The 20,434-nt window shown below is 47.6% G+C and overlaps 2 protein-coding genes across 3 annotated transcripts in view; both read left to right on the forward strand.

Annotated features, from left to right (window-relative positions):
• Positions 1–11,366, forward strand: part of LOC127915287 (cytochrome P450 11B, mitochondrial) — a 14,934-nt gene extending 3,568 nt beyond the window's left edge. The window contains exons 4-9 of the mRNA XM_052495116.1: positions 6,087–6,290; positions 9,674–9,855; positions 9,987–10,153; positions 10,250–10,328; positions 10,626–10,838; positions 11,058–11,366. Of these exons, the coding sequence (XP_052351076.1) occupies positions 6,087–6,290; positions 9,674–9,855; positions 9,987–10,153; positions 10,250–10,328; positions 10,626–10,838; positions 11,058–11,168 (956 nt within the window). The 3' untranslated portion in view covers positions 11,169–11,366. The remainder of the gene's footprint in view (positions 1–6,086; positions 6,291–9,673; positions 9,856–9,986; positions 10,154–10,249; positions 10,329–10,625; positions 10,839–11,057) is intronic.
• A 174-nt stretch (positions 11,367–11,540) lies between these two features.
• Positions 11,541–20,434, forward strand: part of LOC118373242 (pyruvate kinase PKM) — a 33,632-nt gene continuing 24,738 nt past the window's right edge. Inside the window, exon 1 of one of the 2 annotated variants that reach the window (XM_052495118.1) lies at positions 11,541–11,667. Coding sequence is in view for 1 of the 2 variants with exons in the window: in XM_052495117.1 (XP_052351077.1) it covers positions 20,358–20,364 (7 nt within the window). In the remaining variant the exon portion in view is untranslated. Of the gene's footprint in view, positions 11,668–20,216; positions 20,365–20,434 lie in introns of those variants that run through there. The other variant, XM_052495117.1, reaches the window with a different exon arrangement.

Consider the following 20,434-nt stretch of genomic DNA (forward strand, 5'->3'; position numbering starts at 1 on the left):
GGATGTGTTGGTGTTGGTGGGGATGTGTTGGTGTTGGTGGGGATGTGTTGGTGTGGATGTGTTGGTGTGGATGTGTTGGTGTTGGTGGGGATGTGTTGGTGTGGATGTGTTGGTGGGGTGTATGTGTTGGTGTGGATGTGTTGTTGTGGATGTGTGGGGATTGTGTTGGGGATGTGTTGGTGTTGGTGGGGATGTGTTGGTGTGGATGTGTGGGGATGTGTTTGGGGATGTGTGGATGTGTTGGTGTGGATGTGTTGGTGTGGTGGGGATGTGGGGATGGTGTTGTGTGTGTATGTGTTGGTGTGGATGTGTTGGTGTGTGGTGGGGATGTGTTGGTGTGGATGTGTTAGTGTGGATGTGTTGGTGTTGATGTGGATGTGTTGGTGTTGGTGGGGATGTATTGGTGTGTATGTGTTGGTGTGGATGTGTTGTTGTGGATGTGTTGGTGGGGATGTGTGTTGGTGTGGATGTGTATTGGTTTGGATGTGTTGGTGGGGATGTGTGTTGGTGTGTATGTGTTGGTGTGGATGTGTTGTTGTGGATGTGTTGGTGGGGATGTGATAGTGGGGATGTGTGTTGGTGTGGATGTGTGTTGGTGTGGATGTATGTTGGTGGGGATGTATGTTGGTGGGTATGTGTGTTAGTGTGGATGTTTTGGTGTGGATGTGTTGGTATGGGTGTGTTGGTAGGGATGTCTTGGTTTGGATGTGTTGGTGTGGATGTGTTGGTGTGGATGTGTTGATGTGGATGTGTGTTAGTGTGGATGTGTGTTAGTGTGGATGTGTGTTAGTGTGGATGTGTTGGTGTGGATGTGTATTAGTGTGGATGTGTTGATGTGGATGTGTGTTAGTGTGGATGTGTTGGTGTGGATGTGTTGGTGTGGATGTGTTGGTGTTGGTGGGGATGTGTTGGTGTTGGTGGGGATGTGTTGGTGTGGATGTATTGGTGTGGATGTGTTGGTGTGGATGTGTTGGCGTGGATGAATCTCTCGCTCTCTCTCTCTCTTAGTCTCTCTCAGTCTCTCTCTCTGTCTCTCTGTTTCTCTCTGTCTGACCCTGTCTCTCTCTGTCAGTCACTTTGTCTCACTCTGTCTTTCTCAGTCTCTCTGTCTCACTGTGAACAAATTCTTATTTACAATGACGGCCTACACCGGTCAAACCCAAACAACGCTGGGCCAATTGTGCGCCGCCCTATGGGACTCCCAATCACAGATGGTTGTGATACAGCCTGGTTTCAAACCAGGGTGTCTGTAGTGACGCCTCTAGCACTGAGATGCAGTGCCTTAGACCACTGCGCCACTCAGGAGAGCTCGGTCTCCCTTCAGCATCCTTTCTCAATAGCAAGGCTATGTTCACTGTCTGTACATTTGTTATGTCTTGATTGTACACACCTGGTTCCCATTACGTTATTATTATTCCCCTATTTAACCCTCTGGTTCTCATTATGTTTTGTGCGTGATTGTTCCTTGTCTAGTGTTATCAATCTTCTGTGTTATGGTGTGTTTTCCCTGCATGGAATTTATGGTTGATTATTTTCAGAGTAAAGTACGTTACTTTTACTCAGTTCTGTGTCCTGAGCCTGACTCTGTACTCACCTCGGTATACTGATACATGACAGAATCACGCACCACCAATGGAGTCAGCAGGTGCACCCAGTCCTCCGGTACCAGTAGAGGAACACGTCCAGCAGCACGCGACGATGCTCCAACATCTCGGCACCACAATGGATCACGTGCTGCTCACCATGGAGTGATGGGAGAAAGGGGGTTTGTTTACACCCCCATCAACTTCACCCCAACCAACACCACAACTCACATCGCTGTCCACCCCTCAGTCACCTGGACCCAATGGGATTCGGCTTTCGCTCCCGAGCGCATATGATGGGACGGCTGCCGGGTGCCAAGAGTTCCTGCTTCAGTTGAAGCTCTACCTGGTGACTGTCCACCCGGCTCCCGGGTGGACAGTCTGTCATCAGTCTGTCTGTCGGGGAAAGCGTATGAGTGGGCCAACGTTGAATGGGGAAATATAGAAGCAGCGTTGGTCCGCTATGAGGGTTTCACCCGCCGCTTCCGGGAGGCCTTCGATAATCCACTGAAGGGGAGAGCGCTTGTTCTATCTCAGATGGGATGAGGAGCGCACAGGAATTCGCCCTGAACTTCAGGACCCTGGCTGCCAGCGCGGGATGGAATGAGAGGGCCATGATCGACCATTACCCATGCAGTCTACGTGAGGACGTTCTTCGGGAACTTACCCTCGACCAGCTGGTGGATTTATCCATCCAGCTGGATAACCTGTTGGCCACCCGCGGACGTCCGGATCGGGGTCCGTCCAATCCATTCCCCAGCACCTCCGATCCTACACCTATGGAGCTCGGAGGTGCTGCTCTAAGGGTGACAGAAGGGGGGGGCTATTTCCTGCACTACCTGTGGCCGCAGAGGGCACACTGCTGGTCGGTGCTGGAGAGGTTCCCCAGGAAGTCGAGGCAGCAGGCAGGGTACTGGTGGATCATCCCAGGTGAGTAGGCACCCAACTCACCCAGAGCTTCCGGTTGTGCACATGTATATATATAGAATTTCCTGAGTTTTCCCCTCATTCCCAGCATAAGGTGCTAGTAGATTCAGGCGCAGCTGGGAACTTTATTGACCGTTCGTTTGCTCGTAGATTAGGGATTCCGATTGTTCCTATTGATGTGCCCTTCCCTGTACATTCCTTAGATAGTCGTCCTTTAGGGTCGGGTCTAATTAGGGAGGTCACAGCTCCACTATGTATGATAACGCAGGAGGTTCATGAGGAGAGAATTAGTCTCTTCCTGATTGATTCTCTTGCGTTTCCTGTGGTGTTGGGGTTTCCCTGGTTGGCCCTTCATGACCCCACTGTTTCGTGGCAACAGAGGGCTCTCAGAGGAGTCTCTTTTCTGTAAAAAGAAGGCGACTCAACTACCACCCAATCGACGGGGGGATTGTGAGATAAATCTCCTGGTAGATGCAGCACTTCCCAGGAGTCACATGTATCCTCTGTCACAGGAGGAGACGGGGGCTATGGAAACATATGTCACCGAATCTCTGGGACAGGGATACATTCGGCCTTCCACTTCACCTGCCTCCTCGAGTTTCTTTTTTGTGAAGAAGAAGGATGGAGGTTTACCCCCATGCATTGACTATAGAGGTTTAAATCAGATCACAATGAAGTATAGTTACCCTCAGCCACTCATAGTTTGACCGAGTCATTGCATGGGGTGAGCTTCTTCACCAAATTGGATCTCAGGAGTGCTTACAACCTGGTGCGTATCCGGGAGGGGGATGAGTGGAAGACGGCATTTAGTACCACCTCTGGGCACTATGAGTACCTCGTCATGCGATACGGGTTGATGAATGCTCCATCCGTCTTCCAATCCTTTGTAGACGAGATTATCAGGGACCTGCACGGGCAGGGTGTAGTGGTGTATATAGATGACATTCTAATATACTCCGCTACACGAGCCGAGCATGTATCTCTGGTGCGCAAGGTGCATGGTCAACTGTTGGAGCATGACCTGTACGTTAAGGCTGAGAAATGTCTGTTCTTCCAACAGTCCGTCTCCTTCCTAGGGTACCACCTGTCCGAGTCAAGATTGGAGATGGAGAATGACCGCATTTCAGCCGTGAGTAATTGGCTGACTCCAACCACAGTAAAGGAGGTGCAGCGGTTCTTAGGGTTTGCCAACTACTACCGGAGGTTTATCCGGGACTTTGTTCAGGTAGCGGCTCCCATTACCTCTTTGCTGAAAGGGGGACCAGTGCGACTGCAGTGGTCAGCTGGGGTGGATAGGGCTTTTGGTCACCTGAAGGCTCTGTTTACCTCGGCTCCTGTGTTGACTCATCCCGATCCCTCTTTAGCGTTCATAGTAGAGGTGGTCCATAGCCTCCACCATGAGGGTCCTCTGGGCCTGACTCAGCCTGTCTATCCCAAGGCTGGGATAGGAGCTGTGCTGTCTCAGCGCTCGGGTACGCCACCAAAACTTTTCTCATTTGGACTGACCACCGCAATCTGGAGTACATCCGGGCGGCGAGGAGAATGAATCCTCGCCAGGCAAGGTGGGCCATGTTTTTCACACGTTTTGTGTTTACTCTTTCCTACAGACCAGGCTCTCAGAACGTCAAGGTAGACGCACTGTCTCGGATGTATGACAAAGAGGAGCGGTCCATGGATCCCACTCCCATACTCCCGGCTTCTTGCCTGGTGGCGCCGGTGGTATGGGAGGTTGACGTAGACATTGAGCGGGCGTTACGTGCGGAGCCCACTCCCACCCAGGGTCCAGTTGGACGTAAGTACGTTCCGTCTGATGTTCGTGATCGATTGATTTGTTGGGCTCATACGTCACCTTCCTCTGGTCATCCTGGCATCGGTCGGACAGTGCGCTGTCTTAGTGGGAAGTACTGGTGGCCCACTTTAGCTAAGGACGTGAGAGTGTATGTTTCCCCCTGCTCAGTGTTTGCCCAGTGCAAGGCACCTAGACACCTGTCCAGAGGGAAATTACAACCCCTACCCGTTCCACAATGGCCACCTATCGGTGGATTTCGTGACGGATCTCCCTCCGTCACAAGAGAACACCACGATTCTGGTTGTTGTGGATCGGTTTTCTAAGACCTGCCGTCTCATTCCTTTGCCCAGTCTCCCTACGGCCCTACAGACTGTGGAGGCCCTGTTTACACACGTCTTCCGGCACTACGGGGTTCCTGAGGATATAGTGTCTGATCGGGGTCCCCAGTTCACATCAAGGGTCTGGAGGGCGTTCATGGAACGTCTGGGTCAGCCTCACCTCAGGGTTTCACCCCGAAAGTAATGGGCAGGTGGAGAGAGTTAACCAGGATGTGGGTAGGTTTCTGCGGTCTTATTGCCAGGACCGGCCGGGGGAGTGGTCATCTTTCATCCCCTGGGCAGAGATGGTCCAAAACTCCCTGTGCCACTCCACTAACCTGTCTCCGTTTCAGTGTGTACCAGGTTATCAGCCGGTTCTGGCACCGTGGCATCAGATCCAGATCGAGGCACCCGCGGTGGATGAATGGTTTTGGCACTCGGAGGAAACCTGGGATGTTGCCTATGTATGCCTGCAACGGGCCATCAGACGACAGAAGGCGAGCACAGACCGCCACCTTAGTGAGGCTCCGATGTATGCACCGGGAGACCGGGTCTGGCTCTCGACCCGAAACCTGCCCCTTTGCCTGCCCTGCCGGAAGCTGGGTCCGCAGTTTGTGGGGCCATTTAAAGTCCTGAGGAGTCTTTTTGTTTTCTCATGATTTGCTTGGGTCTAACTGTGTTGCAGTCCTGGGGCTCTGTGGCGTGTGTTTGTGTTTGTGAACAGAGCCCCAGGACCAGTTTGCTTAGGGGAATCTTCTCCAGGTTCATCTCTCTGTAGGTGATGGCTTTGTTATGGAAGGTTTGGGAATCGCTTCCTTTTAGGTGGTTATAGAATTTAACGTCTTTTTTCTGGATTTTGATCATTAGTGGGTATCGGCCTAATTCTGCTCTGCATGCATTATTTGGTGTTCTACGTTGTACACAGAGGATATTTTTGCAGCTGCTTAGCTACATCAGAGAGGGAATAGATAGACGGAAACGCTACCCCTGTGACTGACGTGGCTCTAATGTAGAACTAATATGTCTGGTGGATGGATGTCACATGATGGATGGTCTGTCTGTCTGTCTGTCTGTCTGTCTGTCTGTCTGTCTGTCTGTCTGTCTGTCTGTCTGTCTGTCTGTCTGTCTGTCTGTCTGTCTGTCTCCCTCCCCTCCTCTCCATCCCTCTCTGTCTGTCTGTCTGTCTGTCTGTCTGTCTGTCTGTCTGTCTGTCTGTCTGTCTGTCTGTCTGTCTGTCTGTCTGTCTGTCTGTCTGTCTGTCTTTTAGGTGATTCAAGGTATCTAAATATCATCCAGGGTAGAAATGGAAGATACAGTAGAGTCGACCACTGATAAGAACATCAGATAAACTGTATGGACAGGGGGTTCTGAAGTTAATATCTATCTTCGCTTTCTTTCTTTACCTTTCTCCATTCTACTTCATCTCAAAATCATCTGTTTCTAACTTTTTCTCTCGCTCTCTTTCTCCAGCCAGTTGTCATGTCCTGTATGGAGAGCGTATCGGTCTCTTCTCCACCTCTCCCTCCCAGGAGTCTCAGAAGTTTATTTTTGCAGTTGAGAGAATGTTGGCCACCACCCCTCCTCTCCTCTACCTGCCCCCCCGTCTGCTGTGGCGCCTGGGCGCCCCCCTCTGGACACAACACGCCACTGCATGGGACATCATCTTCAGCCACGGTGAGACAGACACATAGAAGACAATCATCCCCAAAAGGAATAAAACAATGATAAACTAATGATAGTAATGACAACACTTCTCCCCTCATTCATGACCATTTGTTTTCCTCCTGAGCTCTCCTTCTCTTCTCTTAACCCCTCTCCTTCTCTTCTCTTAACCCCTCTCCTTCTCTGCTCTCAACCCCTCTCCTTCTCTCCTCTCAACCCCTCTCCTTCTCTTCTCTTAACCCCTCTCCTTCTCTGCTCTCAACCCCTCTCCTTCTCTCCTCTCAACCCCTCTCCTTCTCTTCTCTTAACCCCTCTCCTTCTCTTCTCTTAACCCCTCTCCTTCTCTGCTCTCAACCCCTCTCCTTCTCTCCTCTCAACCCCTCTCCTTCTCTTCTCTCAACCCCTCTCCTTCTCTCCTCTCAACCCCTCTCCTTCTCTTCTCTTAACCCTTCTCCTTCTCTGCTCTCAACCCCTTCTCCTTCTCTCCTCTCAACCCCTCTCCTTCTCTTCTCTTAACCCCTCTCCTTCTCTCCTCTCAACCCCTCTCCTTCTCTCCTCTCAACCCCTCTCCTTCTCTCCTCTCAACCCCTCTCCTTCTCTTCTCTTAACCCCTCTCCTCTCTTCTTAACCCCTCTCCTTCTCTCCTCTCAACCCCTCTCCTTCTCTTCTCTCAACCCCTCTCCTTCTCTTCTCTCAACCCCTCTCCTTCTCTGCTCTCAACCCCTCTCCTTCTCTTCTCTCAACCCCTCTCCTTCTCTTCTCTCAACCCCTCTCCTTCTCTTCTCTCAACCCCTTTCCTTCTCTGCTCTCAACCCCTCTCCTTCTCTTCTCTCAACCCCTCTCCTTCTCTTCTCTCAAACCCTTTCCTTCTCTGCTCTCAACCCCTCTCCTTCTCTGCTCTCAACCCCTCTCCTTCTCTGCTCTCAACCCCTCTCCTTCTCTGCTCTCAACCCCTCTCCTTCTCTGCTCTCAACCCTACTCTTTCTCTTCTCTCAACCCCTCTCCTCTCAACCCCTCTCCTTTTCTTCTCTCAACCCCTCTCCTTCTCTCCTCTCAACCCCTCTCCTTCTCTTCTCTCAACCACTCTCCTTCTCTCCTCTCAACCCCTCTCCTTCTCTGCTCTCAACCCCTCTCCTTCTCTGCTCTCAACCCCTCTCCTTCTCTGCTCTCAACCCCTCTCCTTCTCTGCTCTCAACCCCTCTCCTTCTCTGCTCTCAACCCCTCTCCTTCTATTCTCTCAAACCCTTTCCTTCTCTCCTCTCAACCCCTCTCCTTCTCTCCTCTCAATCCCTCTCCTTCTCTTCTCTCAACCCCTCTCCTTCTCTTCTCTCAAACCCTTTCCTTCTCTACTCTCAACCCCTCTCCTTCTCTTCTCTCAAACCCTCTCTTTCTCTCCTCTCAACCCCTCTCCTTCTCTTCTCTCAACCCCTCTCCTTCTCTTCTCTCAAACCCTCTCTTTCTCTCCTATCAACCCCTCTCCTTCTCTTCTCTCAACCCCTCTCCTTCTCTCCTCTTAACCCCTCTCCTTCTCTCCTCTCAACCCCTCTCATTCTCTGCTCTCAACCCCTCTCCTTCTCTTCTCTTAACCCTTCTCCTTCTCTCCTCTCAACCCCTCTCATTCTCTGCTCTTAACCCCTCTCCTTCTCTCCTCTCAACCCCTCTCCTTCTCTTCTCTTAACCCCTCTCCTTCTCTCCTCTCAACCCCTCTCATTCTCTGCTCTCAACCCCTCTCCTTCTCTTCTCTTCTCTCAAACCCTTTCCTTCTCTGCTCTCAACCCCTCTCCTTCTCTTCTCTTAACCCCTCTCCTTCTCTCCTCTCAACCCCTCTCCTTCTCTTCTCTCAACCCCTCTCCTTCTCTTCTCTCAACCCCTCTCCTTCTCTTCTCTTAACCCCTCTCCTTCTCTGCTCTCAACCCCTCTCCTTCTCTCCTCTCAACCCCTCTCCTTCTCTCCTCTCAACCCCTCTCCTTCTCTTCTCTCAACCCCTCTCCTTCTCTCCTCTCAACCCCTCTCCTTCTCTCCTCTCAACCCCTCTCCCTTTCTTCTCTTCTCTTAACCCCTCTCCTTCTCTTCTCTCAACCCCCTCTCCTTCTCTTCTCTTAACCCCTCTCCTTCTCTCCTCTCAACCCCCTCTCCTTCTCTTCTCTTAACCCCTCTCCTTCTCTCCTCTCAACCCCTCTCATTCTCTCTCTTCAACCCCTCTCCTTCTCTCCTCTCAACCCCTCTCCTTCTCTTCTCTCAACCCCTCTCCTTCTCTTCTCTTAACCCCTCTCCTTCTCTGCTCTCAACCCCTCTCCTTCTCTTCTCTCAAACCCTCTCCTTCTCTGCTCTCAAACCCCTCTCCTTCTTTTCTCTCAACCCCTCTCCCTCTCTTCTCTTCTCTCAAACCCTCTCCTTCTCTTCTCTTCTTCAACCCCTCTCCTCTCTTCTCTTCTCTCAACCCCTCCTTCTTTCTCTTAACCCCTCTCCTTCTTTTCTCTTCTCTCAACCCCTCCTTCTCTTCTCTCTCTCACAACCACTCTCCTTCTTCTCTTCTCTCAACCCCTCTCCTTCTCTTCTCTCAACCCCTCTCCTTCTTTTCTCTGCTCTCAACCCCTCTCCCTCTCTTCTCTCAACCCCTCTCCTTCTCTGCTCTCAACCCCTCTCCTTCTCTTCTCTCAAACCCTCTCCTTCTCTTCTCTCAAACCCTCTCCTTCTTTTCTCTCAACCCCTCTCCCTCTCTTCTCTTCTCTCAACCCCTCTCCTTCTCTTCTCTCAACCCCTCTCCTTCTTTTCTCTCAACCCCTCTCCTTCTCTTCTCTCAACCCCTCTCCTTCTCTTCTCTCAAACCCTCTCCTTCTCTTCTCTCAACCCCTCTCCTTCTCTTCTCTCAAACCCTCTCCTTCTCTTCTCTTCTCTCAAACCCTCTCCTTCTTTTCTCTCAACCCTCTCTTCTCTCTCTCAAACCCTCTCCTTCTCTCTCTCAAACCCTCTCCTTCTCTTCTCTTCTCTCAAACCCTCTCCTTCTTTTCTCTCAACCCCTCTCCTTCTCTTCTCTCAACCCCTCTCCTTCTCTTCTCTCAACCCCTCTCCTTCTCTTCTCTCAAACCCTCTCCTTCTTTTCTCTCAACCCCTCTCCCTCTCTTCTCTTCTCTCAACCCCTCTCCTTCTCTTCTCTCAAACCCTCTCCTTCTCTTCTCTTCTCTCAAACCCTCTCCTTCTTTTCTCTCAACCCCTCTCCCTCTCTTCTTTTCTCTCAACCCCTCTCCCTCTCTTCTCTTCTCTCAACCCCTCTCCTTCTTTTCTCTCAACCCCTCTCCCACCTTTACCTGGCTCATCTCCCTCATTCTCTCTCCTCACTGCTGTCCCACTCACCTTCCCCGTTTCACTGCCCTGTTCCCCTTTCCTACCCCCAGCTGAGAAAAGGATCCAGAGAGGAGTCCAGCGTCTGCGCTCCACCCAGGCTGCGGGAGGTGGTAGTGGGGGTGCAGAGGGAGAGTTCACAGGGATCCTGGGTCAGTTGATGGATAAAGGACAGTTGTCTCTGGAGCTCATTAGAGCCAACATCACTGAACTCATGGCCGGGGGAGTGGACACGGTGAGTGCATGTGTGGTATGTGTGTGTGTCTAAAGCTCAGTCTGCTCAGTGTGTGTGTTTGATGTGTGTACAGAATGTGTCTTACCCCACTTATATCTTGTTATGTGAAATGAGTATGTGTGTGTCCTCAGACGGCGGTGCCCCTGCAGTTTGCCCTGTACGAGTTGGGTCGTAACCCGGGAGTGCAGGAACAGGTCAGAGGTCAGGTGAAGGCAGCGTGGGCAAGAGCCGGCGGTGACGCCCACAAGGCCCTGCAGGGGGCTCCACTACTGAAGGGGCTCGTCAAGGAGACCCTCAGGTACAGAAAATGTCTGCATTCATTTTAGAGATCAATATCTTTCAGTTTGATAGTTATTTGTAATCTGTACATGTCTGTGTGTGCTGTGTGGTAAAGGTTATATCCAGTGGGAATTACTGTCCAGAGATATCCAGTCAGAGACATCATCATCCAGAACTACCACATACCTGCTGGGGTGAGATCAGTCTCTGACACACAAACGCACACGCACACGCACACACACATTCACTCACTAATCCTCACTTGAACATGATGCATATATCAGTGAAATTAATCCTCTCTCATTTCTCCTCCATCTCTCTCTCTTTCCCTCTCTCGTTCTTTACCTCTCCTTCTCTCCCTCTCATGCTCTTTCCCCCTGCCCTCTTTCTCTTTTCTCTTTATCTCCCTCTCTCTCTCCCTCCCCCTGTCTTTCTCTTCCTCTCATTCCCCTTTCTCCCTCCTCCTCTTTCCCTCCCCCTCGCTCTCTCAGACATGTGTCCAGGCGTGTCTGTATCCTCTGGGGAGAAGTCGAGATGTGTTTCAGGATCCGGAGCGGTTTGACCCTGGTCGCTGGGGGACTCAGGAGTCTGGAGAGGGGGCTGGAGGGGGTGGAGGGTTCCGCTCCCTGGCGTTTGGATTCGGGGCCAGGCAGTGTGTTGGCAGGAGGATCGCTGAGAACGAAATGCAGCTGCTACTGATGCACGTGAGTGAAGGAGGGATGGAGGTTTGACAGAGAGGCAAAGGGAAAAGGAGGAGAGGGATGTGAAGAGAGAAGGAGAGACATGATGAGAGTGAAGAAGTCTGCAGAAGATTAGTTGAATCTATGCTAATGAGTCCCCCTTTCTTCTTCTCCTCCCCCTTCCTACCCCTCATTTTCTCTCCCTCTCTCTCCCTCTCTCTCCCTCTCTCTCCCTCTCTGTAGATCCTGTTGAGTTTCCGCCTCAGTGTGTCGTCTTCAGAGGAGCTCAGCACTAAATACACCCTAATCCTCCAGCCTGAAACCCCACCACGCATCACCTTCAGCACACTCTGACACACACCCACACTCACCCCCCACAACACACACACACACACACACATACAACAACTGTTTAACCAACCACACAAATCAATCATTTTATCAATCCATTATACCAGGTAATCTCAATGAACTCACCAACAGCCTTACCATATAGTCCACATGGAAACATCAAATAATAAATAATAAAGTCCTATTTCAGGTCAATGAAAAGGCCAGTGTGTTCTTGTTCATTTCTTTTTCAGATGTTGATTAAGGTTTGTTACAGCGGGATAGATATACTTACACATGAAGAAGATGAACTAATTTCACTATCCCGAATCCAAATGGATTTCTCCCCATCAAAAGCCGCAAACGATTATCAGAGATAATCGATGGTGTCCACAAGATGGCGGTAAAACCCACAGCTAAACTACATAAACAAATGATTGAAATTATTATTTTGCGAACCTGGTGCTATACGCGTCTCCACATCCGCAAAGTAGTCTTCGTTGCTGCTGCCTGAAACTCACAGGTTGGTGTTCTTCTTCCTCTATATATATTTTTTAATTTGAGCTATTCAGTCTCTCTCTCTTTGTTATTATACATATATATTTGTTTACAACAGTTAGAATTCTGGAATATCTATGTCATTCGTTGTGAATGCATGCTGTTACAATCATTTCCTGAATCGCACAATCCCTGCAACCATTTCAAGTTTAAAAAAATATATACTCTGTCAGAGCTCTGCCAAGTTTAGGCTGCTAAACTCAACCCTGCACCAATTGTTTCTCCTTCAAAGGCCATGGTGACACATTGTTGACATACTTCTCAAGGGAAAGGAAGTCATTGTGACAGTTTTGGTCAGTTTTAGTTAGTGATTGGTTCTATAACATTCTGTTCATCTCAATCCCTTTGCAAAGTCACTGGACGAAAATGTCATAATAGTCAGTTTCTGTTTTGCATTAAATCTATTGAATGTAATGATATGGGCTGAAACGGAAACCTCAGTAATAATGGTAACCCTTTAATTACAGGCCATCCTGTAAAATACTAGTTTAGGCCACTTGAAGAATGAAGTCAGGACTGAAATGATGGCTAATATATTAGGACTTGATGCCAAAGTCTGTGTTGCATCTAAATGTACTCTATGTCATGTATTTTGACAGGGTGTTCTGTCACATAATGTGTGCTGTATGTATCTAGCTGTTTTCTGGAGTCCAGGGGAGTGGCTTCACAGTGTACATTCTCTCTAGTCAACTCCAGCACAAAGGTCTGTTTGTGTTCTGGCTACTGATTTACACCCTCTGTCTGTTGGCTTTTCAGGGTAGCTACACAAGTGTGTGTGTGCGTGTGCGTGCGTGCGTGTGTGTGTGTGTGTGTGTGTGTGTGTGTGCGGGCGAGTGAGTGAGCGTGTTTAACTGTACTTGTGGGGATCAGAAGTTCCCACAAGAATAGTAAACGAACTCAGACCAATGCAGTGGTGATTTTAACATGTAAATCTTGGTGGTGAAACTCCCCAATTTGTTTTAGATGCAAAGCCATGACCCAGCATCACTAAACAATACATCAAATCTCATTTGTTTTAGATGCAAAGCCATGACCCAGCATCACTAAACAATACATCAAATCTCATTTGTTTAGGATGCAAAGCCATGACCCAGCATCACTAAACAATACATCACATTTCATTTGTTTTAGATGCAAAGCCATGACCCAGCATCACTAAACAATACATCACATTTCATTTGTTTTAGATGCAAAGCCATGACCCAGCATCACTAAACAATACATCAAATCTCATTTGTTTTAGATGCAAAGCCATGACCCAGCATCACTAAACAATACATCAAATCTCATTTGTTTTAGATGCAAAGCCATGACCCAGCATCACTAAACAATACATCAATCACATCACATTTAATTTGTTTTAGATGCAAAGCCATGACCCAGCATCACTAAACAATACATCAAATCTCATTTGTTTTAGATGCAAAGCCATGACCCAGCATCACTAAACAATACATCAAATCTCATTTGTTTTAGATGCAAAGCCATGACCCAGCATCACTAAACAATACATCAAATCTCATTAGTTTTAGATGCAAAGCCATGACCCAGCATCACTAAACAATACATCAAATCTCATTTGTTTTAGATGCAAAGCCATGACCCAGCATCACTAAACAATACATCAAATCTCATTAGTTTTAGATGCAAAGCCATGACCCAGCAGCACTAAACAATACATCAATCACATCACATTTAATTTGTTTTAGATGCAAAGCCATGACCCAGCATCACTAAACAATACATCAAATCTCATTAGTTTTAGATGCAAAGCCATGACCCAGCACAGCACTAAACAATACATCAATCACATCACATTTAATTTGTTTTAGATGCAAAGCCATGACCCAGCATCACTAAACAATACATCAAATCTCATTTGTTTTAGATGCAAAGCCATGACCCAGCACAACACTAAACAATACATCAATCACATCACATTTAATTTGTTTTAGATGCAAAGCCATGACCCAGCATCACTAAACAATACATCAAATCTAATTTGTTTTAGATGCAAAGCCATGACCCAGCATCACTAAACAATACATCAAATCTCATTTGTTTTAGATGCAAAGCCATGACCCAGCATCACTAAACAATACATCAAATCTCATTTGTTTTAGATGCAAAGCCATGACCCAGCATCACTAAACAATACATCAAATCTCATTTGTTTTAGATGCAAAGCCATGACCCAGCACAGCACTAAACAATACATCAATCACATCACATTTAATTTGTTTTAGATGCAAAGCCATGACCCAGCATCACTAAACAATACATCAATCACATCACATTTAATTTGTTTTAGATGCAAAGCCATGACCCAGCATCACTAAACAATACATCAATCACATCACATTTCATTAGTCACATGCATCACTAAACAATACATCAAATCAACAGGTTTTTTACAGTGAAATGGTTACAAAGCCATAACCAACATCGTTTTAAGAAAATACAAACAAAAAAAGTAAGAGATAAGAATAACAAATAATTAAAGAGCAGCAGTACATAACAATAGCATCACTAAACAACACATACATCACATCGGGGGCATTTGTTACAGATGCGGGGCACCATGACCCAGCATCACTAAACAGATGCGGGGCACATCAAATCGGGGGCATTTGTTTTAGATGCGGGGGCACATGACCCAGAGTCACTAAACAATACATCAATCGGGGGCACATTTAAGTTTTAGATGCGGGGGCCATGACCCAGCATCGGGGGCAACAATACATCAAATCGGGGGCATTTGTTTTAGATGCGGGGGCACATGACCCAGCGGGGGCACTAAACAATACGGGGCACCGGTGTGGTAATTTGTTACAATGACAAATCCATTGTGAACCCACTTACTAAACAGTACATCAGTCATTTAATTTGTTTTGGAGCAGACATGGAGACCTCCTACTTGTCTGGTCTCAGTCTGTTTTAGCAGACATGGAGACCTGGAGACCTACTTGTCCGGTCTCAGTCTGTGTGGAGCAGACATGGAGACCTCCTACTTGTCCGGTCTCAGTCTGTGTGGAGCAGACATGGAGACCTCCTCCTTGTCCGGTCTCAGTCTGTGTGGAGCAGACATGGAGACCTCCTACTTGTCCGGTCTCAGTCTGTGTGGAGCAGACATGGAGACCACTAAACAATTGTCCGGTCTCAGTCTGTGTGGAGCAGACATGGAGACCTCCTTGACAGAGACAGATAGAAGAGAGAACGTGTGAGAGGGATAGAAAGCAGTTGCTTCGAGAGGTTTCTCTACCTGAAAATACATGACCTAAGTGATTGATAGTTGGTATTCAGCAGTCATAAAAGTATGCGTTATTTACTCTGAAGATCTACTAAAATAGTGATTTTGTCACACAACTTAGGCAGCAGCTCTATAGATGTGAGATGGTGACATGGAATGAAATAATAAAGTCATAAAATAAACAAATATTTAGCTAAAGTAAAGTATTGTGAATCAATGAGCGTTAATAAGTGATAAGCAGTAAGGGACAGTCACTATCATCATGGAACTTGTATTGTTTCATTCGGTGTTGTTACACAATTCAACCCACATAATGCATAGTGCATTTAATGTCCATTTTTTAAAATCAAAACAGAAAACCATGATATTTAGAAAAAATAAGGAACCGAAACCAAACTGAACTCAAAGCACTATTTGCTCAGCACTTGTGTCCCCACAAAGTTAGTTAAACAAGACTGTGTGTGCAATTAGTGTGTGTGTGTGAGCGTGACTTTATCCAAGTCCAGATGTTTCTTTCTGGTTACCCATGTTGGTTTACAATGAGCTGTACAGGTATAAAGACACAGTATAATGTCTGTAAACAGGTATCTCTATTGACCCAGCCGATCTACTGTGTTTATAATCCTTCAACTACCTTGTATCAGACTGAAGATCACATTAGCCTTCTTCAGTTCTCAGATAAGTGTAGTTCGGCAAAACACATTCACAATCACACAGACAGTACATACAGCATCTGTGAAGGTCAAGTTGCAGGGCTGCAAGTCAACAATGATGAACTTACCGGGTTCAATCACAGTCACCGGGATCTGTGAATGGGCCAGAGATGCATAATGTCAGTGACACAGTCATTATCTAGTTGTCTTGGCCTCTAGAGAGCTGGGAGGAACACATTGGCAGACCTGTATTACAAGACTCTCATGATATCACCACTGACATTCAGAAGTTGAGATGACGAGAGATGACATAGAGATGACAAAAAAATAAGTGTTGCACCAACCAGTCACCCTAACCCTGACCTTAACTCCAACCTAACCGGTCTGACTGTGTAACCCTGACATTAACTCCAACCTAACCCTGACCTTAACTCCAACCTAACCCTGACCTTAACTCCAACCTAACCCTGACCTTAACCCAGACATAACTCCAACCTAACCCTGACCTTAACTCCAACCTAACCCTGACCTTAACTCCAACCTAACCCTGACCTTAACCCTGACCTTAACTCCAACCTAACCCTGACCTTAACTCCAACCTAACCCTGACCTTAACTCCAACCTAACCCTGACCTTAACTCCAACCTAACCCTGACCTTAACTCCAACCTAACCCTGACCTTAACTCCAACCTAACCCTGACCTTAACTCCAACCTAACCCTGACCTTAACCCTGACCTTAACTCCAAGGGATAACCCTGACCTTAACTCCAACCTAACCCTGACCTTAACTCCAACCTAAGTGATTGACCTTAACTCAGCAACATAACCCTGACCTTAACTCCAACCTAACCCTGACCTTAACTCCAACTAACCCTGACCTTAACTCCAATAACCCTGACCTTAACCTGACCTTAACTCCAACCTAAACCATAACCTTAACCCTGATTTAACTCCAACCTAACCCTGACCTTAACAATGACCTTAACTCCAACCTAACCCTGACCTTAACTATCAACCTGGAACCCTGACCTTAACTCCAACCTGTTGTGACCTTAACCCTGACCATAACTCCAACCTAACCCTGACCATGATATTTTAACTCCAACCTAACCAAAAGTTTGCATCCTGTAGCTCCAACTCCAAAAAGTTGGAACTGACCTAACTCCAACCTAACCCTGACCTTAACCCTGACCTTAACTCCAACCTAACCCTGACCTTAACTCCAACCTAACCCTGACCTTAACTAAAACCTTAACTCTTCCTTAACCCTGCCTTAACTCCAACCTAACCCTGACCGTAACTCCAACCTAACCCTGACCTTAACCCTGACCTTAACTCCAATAACCCTGACCTTAACTCCAACCTGCAACCCTGACCTTAACTCCAACCTAACCCTGACCTTAACCCTGACCTTAACCCTGACCTTAACTCCAACCTAACCCTGACCTTAACCCTGACCTTAACTCCAGCCCTAACCCTGTTCTGAGAACCCTGACCTTAAAACCTAACCCTGACCTTAACTCCAACCTAACCCTGACCTTAACTCCAACTGCTAACCCTGACCTTAACCCTGACCTTAACTCCAACCTATCCTGACCTTAACTCCAACCTAACCCTGACCTTAACTCCAACCTAACCCTGACCTTAACCCTGACCTTAACTCCAACCTAACCCTGACCTTAACTCCAACCTAACCCTGACCTTAACCCTGACCTTAACTCCGACCTTAACCCTGACCTTAACTCCAACCTAACCCTGACCGTAACTCCAACCAACCCTGACTTAACCCTGACCTTAATGAACATAACCTGACCATTAATCCAACCTAACCCTGACCTTAACTCCAACCTAACCCTGACCTTAACTCCAACCAACCCTGACCTTAACTCCAACCTACAGCCCGGTTGACCGATGACTCCAACCTTGCCTGGACCGTAACTTTCCAACCAAGTTCAGTGACCTGTAACTCCAAGGGCATGCTGACCCTAACCTCTGACCGTCTCTATGGGGGTCAAGGGTTAACCCTGACCTTAACCCTGATATATCAATGATGTAACCCTGACCGTAACTCCAACCTAATCCTGACCCTAACCCTGACCTTAACTCCATTTTAACCCTGACCTTAACTCCAACCTAATCCTGACCTTAACCCTGACCGTAACATCAACCTAACCTGACCTTAACCCTGACCGTAACTCCAACCTTAACCCTGACCTTAACCCTGACCTCAACCCTGACCTTAACTCCAACTTAACCCTGACCTTAACCCTGACTGTAAAACCTAATGCCTGACCTTTTAACCCTGACCTTAACCCTGCCTGCACCAACCTAACCCTGACTTAGCATCACTGACCCTGGATGGTTCCAACCTGAATATGTGGACATCCATAGTACCTAGGTGTCCGCTAGACTGCAAACCTCCTTCCAGACTCCTAACCCTGATCTCCAATCAAAAATCAAACCCTGACCTTAACCCTATTCCGTAACAAAGCCTGACCTTGACCTTAACCCTGACCGCTAACCCCAACCTAAACCTGACCTTAATCCTACCTGATCCCGTAACGATGTCATCCAAAATGGCTTCCAACACTCTACCAGCAAACTGGATGCAGTCTAACAGTGCCACCGTTTTGTCCCTAAAGACCTTATACCACCAACCCTAATCCTGTCGGCTGGCCCTAACTCCAACCAGAACTGGCCCTGACCTTAACCCTGACCTTCACGATGGACCTTATCCGTGCGCTCCAGCAGGTGTATCTCACGCCAACCTAACCCTGACCTTAACTCCAACCTAACCCTGACCTTAACTCCAACCTAATCTGTTCCTTAACTCCAACCTAACCCTGACCGTAACGCCAACCAACCCTGACCTTAACCCTGATCATCCCTAAAGCCAACACCTGACATTAACCCTGACCTTAACTCCAACCAAACCCTGTGACTGTAACTCCAAAAACCCTGACCTTGGAACTCCAATCTAACCCTGACCTTAACTCCAACATCAGCTATCCCGCAGCTCCAACCTAATCCTGCAGCCCTAAGTCTGACCTAGGTAATAGCTCACCCTTTTCACCTGCCTCATTCCCATACTGTTTTTATACTGTTTTTATTTATTTACTTTTCTGCTCTTTTGCACACCAATATCCCTACCTGTACATGCCCCTGATCATTTATCCCCAGTGTTAACCCTGCAAAATTGTATTATTCGCCTACCTCCTCATGCCTTTTGCAACATTGATATAATTGCCCATTTTTCCAACCTAATTGACCTAACCCTGTTTAACTCCATTTAACCCTGGCCTTAACTTCAACCTAATCCTTATCTTAACCCTGACCGTCGCAGTTGCAAATGACCCTGACCAACTAGCCTGACCTGGTTAACCCTGAAAGGTGAAATAAAATAAATAAAAACCTAGTGTGACCTTAACCCTGACCTTAATCCAACCAGATGTTTCTTTCTGGTTACCCAACCTTACCTGAGCTGTACCTGACATTAACCCTGACCTTAAGCCTGTAAACAATTTAACCCTATTAACCCTGACCGTCTACTGTGTTTATAATCCTTAACCCTGACCTTAATCCCTGAGATCCTCAAGCCTTCCAGTTCTCCAGATAACCCTGAGTTAACCAAAACCAATCACAATCAACCCAGACAGTACCTACAGCACCTTAACCCCAACCTAATCCTGAGGGCTAACCCTGACCAACCCTGACCTTACCGGGTTCAACCTAATCACCTGACCTGTGAATGGGCCAGAGATTATAACCCTGACCTTAAGTCAACCTAGTTGTCTGACCCTAACCCTGACCTTAACCCAGACCTGTAATTACAAGACTAACCCTGATATAACCCTGACATTAAGTTGAGATGACTAAGATGACATTAATGACAAAAAAATAAGTGTTGCACCAACCAGTCACCCTAACCCTGACCTTAACCCTGACCGTAACTCCAACCTGACCCTAACCCTGACCGTAACTCCAACCTAACCCTGACCTTAACCCTGACCGTAACTCCAATTTAACCCTGACCCTGACCTTAACCCTGACCGTAACCCCAACCTAACCCTGACCTTAACCCTGACCATAACCCCAACCTAACCCTGACCTTAACCCTGACCGTAACCCCAACCTAACCCTGACCTTAACCCTGACCGTAATTCCAACCTAACCCTGACCTTAACCCTGACCGTAACTCTAACCTAACCCTGACCTTAACCCTGACCTTATCCCTGACCGTAACCCCAACCTAACCCTGACCGTAATTCCAACCTAACCCTGACTTTAACCTTAACCATCACCATATCCCCCTAACCCTGACCGTAACCCTGACCGTAACTCCAACCTAACCCTGACCTTAACCCTGACCCTAACCCTGACCGTAACTCCAACCTAACCCTGACCTTAACCCTGACCGTAACCCCAACCTAACCCTGACCTTAACCCTGACCATAACCCTGGATGAAGAAAAACAAAACCATGTGATCAATAGTGAAAAAGTCACTACGGCTATCACATGATCATCTAGGCTGACATCGGAGTCAAAGGGAGTGGACACTGTGAATGGTTACAGTAGATTGGGCTGAAGAGTGTAGAGAGGAGGGGGAGAGGGAGGAAATTAGTGAAAGTTCAGAGATTGAGCACTGACTGAGAAAAGACAGACAGACAGACAGACAGGCAGTCAGGACTGGACAGACATATAGAGGTGATAGGATAGTACAGTTGGAGTTTGACAAAGCTTTGGGTCAAGATGGGAGGTAAGTCTGTAGAGCTGCTAGCATACGGGAGGTTAACCTTTAAACTTCTCCATTAATGCAATAAAATATT

This window comes from Oncorhynchus keta, chromosome 34 (assembly GCF_023373465.1).
Source record: "Oncorhynchus keta strain PuntledgeMale-10-30-2019 chromosome 34, Oket_V2, whole genome shotgun sequence".
In the NCBI taxonomy this organism is placed as follows: domain Eukaryota; kingdom Metazoa; phylum Chordata; class Actinopteri; order Salmoniformes; family Salmonidae; genus Oncorhynchus; species Oncorhynchus keta.